Genomic DNA, 1,636 nt, shown 5'->3' on the forward strand with positions numbered 1-1,636 from the left:
TCCTCCTCCTTATGTTCACTCTATACAGTAGCTGAATGAGGCATTTGAGTAAGCTAACTCAGACTTCGGGTTGTTTGGAAGACAAAGATCTTCTCTGCATTTTAACATCCAGCATGGCAACAACCAGCAGGCTGAGAAGCCACCACTAAACCAAACACAAAATTCAGCATTTGATGCCCAAAGAAAGCATCTCAGTGCAAGATACCAGAACCTGCAGAACTGTTGCCTCTGTTGCAATGAGATAAATACAAGCTAACAAAACAGTGAACTTGTTCTCCTTACGCTGCAGGAACTTAACTACTGAACCTGAAATCTTTCTCCTGCTGGCCCTGACAGAGGTGTTCCTCCCTTGTATCAAACAGATACTTTAGGTCCAAATCATTCAGACAGAAGTAACTTAATATTGAAAAGAGAGTCATGTTTATCTTTAAATCTAGTGTATCGGCAGAACAGAATACTTTTTATTATTACTAAAGTGGGGCTTGGCACTTTGGGTGGCAAGAGGTAGAGAAAGGGCAGGGCCAGCACTAAGAAGGGAAGGGAATTTCCACTTTTCTCCATCTGGAAAAAAAAAAAAAAGCCTGGACTCTGTACTGTCATAAGCAATACCTATCCTCCAAATTAAACAACCTGCAGTACTATCAAACACTTACCTAGACTCGTAGGTTTTATGAGCACATCTAGCACATCATAAAAAGGTAGGCTTTTCAGTTGAACATCAGGATGAACAGGTGGAATCGGAGGGGACGGCTGCTGCATCTCAAAGCGAGCCTTAGTGTCTTGGAGAAGCACGGAGCTGACAGGGGAGGAAGGAGACTGAGGTGTGACTGAAGTAGAAGAGAGCGTGTGAATCCCAGCAAGAGCCAGGTCAGGCTCCACAGGAGAGGAACTACTGTCCAAATTGAAAACGACAGGTTTTATAGCTGATAAGTCTGAGAGTCCTTCAATCGCCCTTGGGTACCGACACCTATAGAGTTCTTGAATTTTTATCTGAACTGCTGGGCTGCAGCCGCTCTTCAGTAAATGCAGTGCCCTCATCAGGAGGTCATGTTTCCGTCCACTTTTATTACGTCCAGCAAAGCCCAACAACACTTGCAGTTCAGACACACGAAAACTTGATACCATATTCTGGAAAGATAAAAAAAGCATAAGTGAACTGACAGTACAGTAAGTCATCTGTTCTGAAGGCCATGGTGAAGATCTGATCTTCCATCATTCCAGTTACTCCCCAGTCATCTTAGATACTACCCACACCCTTACCCAGAACAAGAGTACAGTTTGCTTAAAGCAAAGAAGTAACATGCCCAGGAAGGTTGAGCTTGGTTGTGTTATTGGTTATAAGGACTTCGGACTTTCGGTCTGTTCCCACGTGCCCAAAGACGAGCCGGCGTGGAAGAAGACTGGCCTGGCTGAGCAGAGAGCTGTGGCTTGAGCTTAGGAGAAAAGAGGGTTTATAATCTTTGGAAAAGAGGGCGGGACACTCAGGGGGACTACAAGGATGCTGCGAGGTGGTGCAGGGACAAAATCAGAAAGGCCAAAGCTCATCTGGAGCTCAATCTGGCCACTGCTGTTAAAGACAACAAAAAATGTTTCTATAAATACATCAACACAAAAAGGAGGAGTAAGGAGAATCTCC

The 1,636-nt window shown here is 44.5% G+C and overlaps 1 protein-coding gene across 1 annotated transcript; it reads right to left on the bottom strand.

Annotated features, from left to right (window-relative positions):
- Positions 1-462: 462 nt before the first annotated feature.
- Positions 463-1,148, bottom strand: LOC118158667 (E3 SUMO-protein ligase PIAS2-like). Its single transcript, XM_035313344.1, has one exon. The coding sequence runs from the start codon at positions 1,123-1,125 to the stop codon at positions 622-624; it is 504 nt and encodes a 167-aa protein (XP_035169235.1). The 5' UTR covers positions 1,126-1,148; the 3' UTR covers positions 463-621.
- Positions 1,149-1,636: the final 488 nt, after the last annotated feature.

Source organism: Oxyura jamaicensis, assembly GCF_011077185.1.
Source record: "Oxyura jamaicensis isolate SHBP4307 breed ruddy duck chromosome Z unlocalized genomic scaffold, BPBGC_Ojam_1.0 oxyZ_random_OJ47136, whole genome shotgun sequence".
Lineage (NCBI taxonomy): Eukaryota > Metazoa > Chordata > Aves > Anseriformes > Anatidae > Oxyura > Oxyura jamaicensis.

Coding starts and splice junctions, on each gene's coding strand:
- LOC118158667 (XM_035313344.1), bottom strand. CDS start 1,125: ATGGTATCAAGTTTTCGTGTGTCTGAACTGCAAGTGTTGTTGGGCTTT.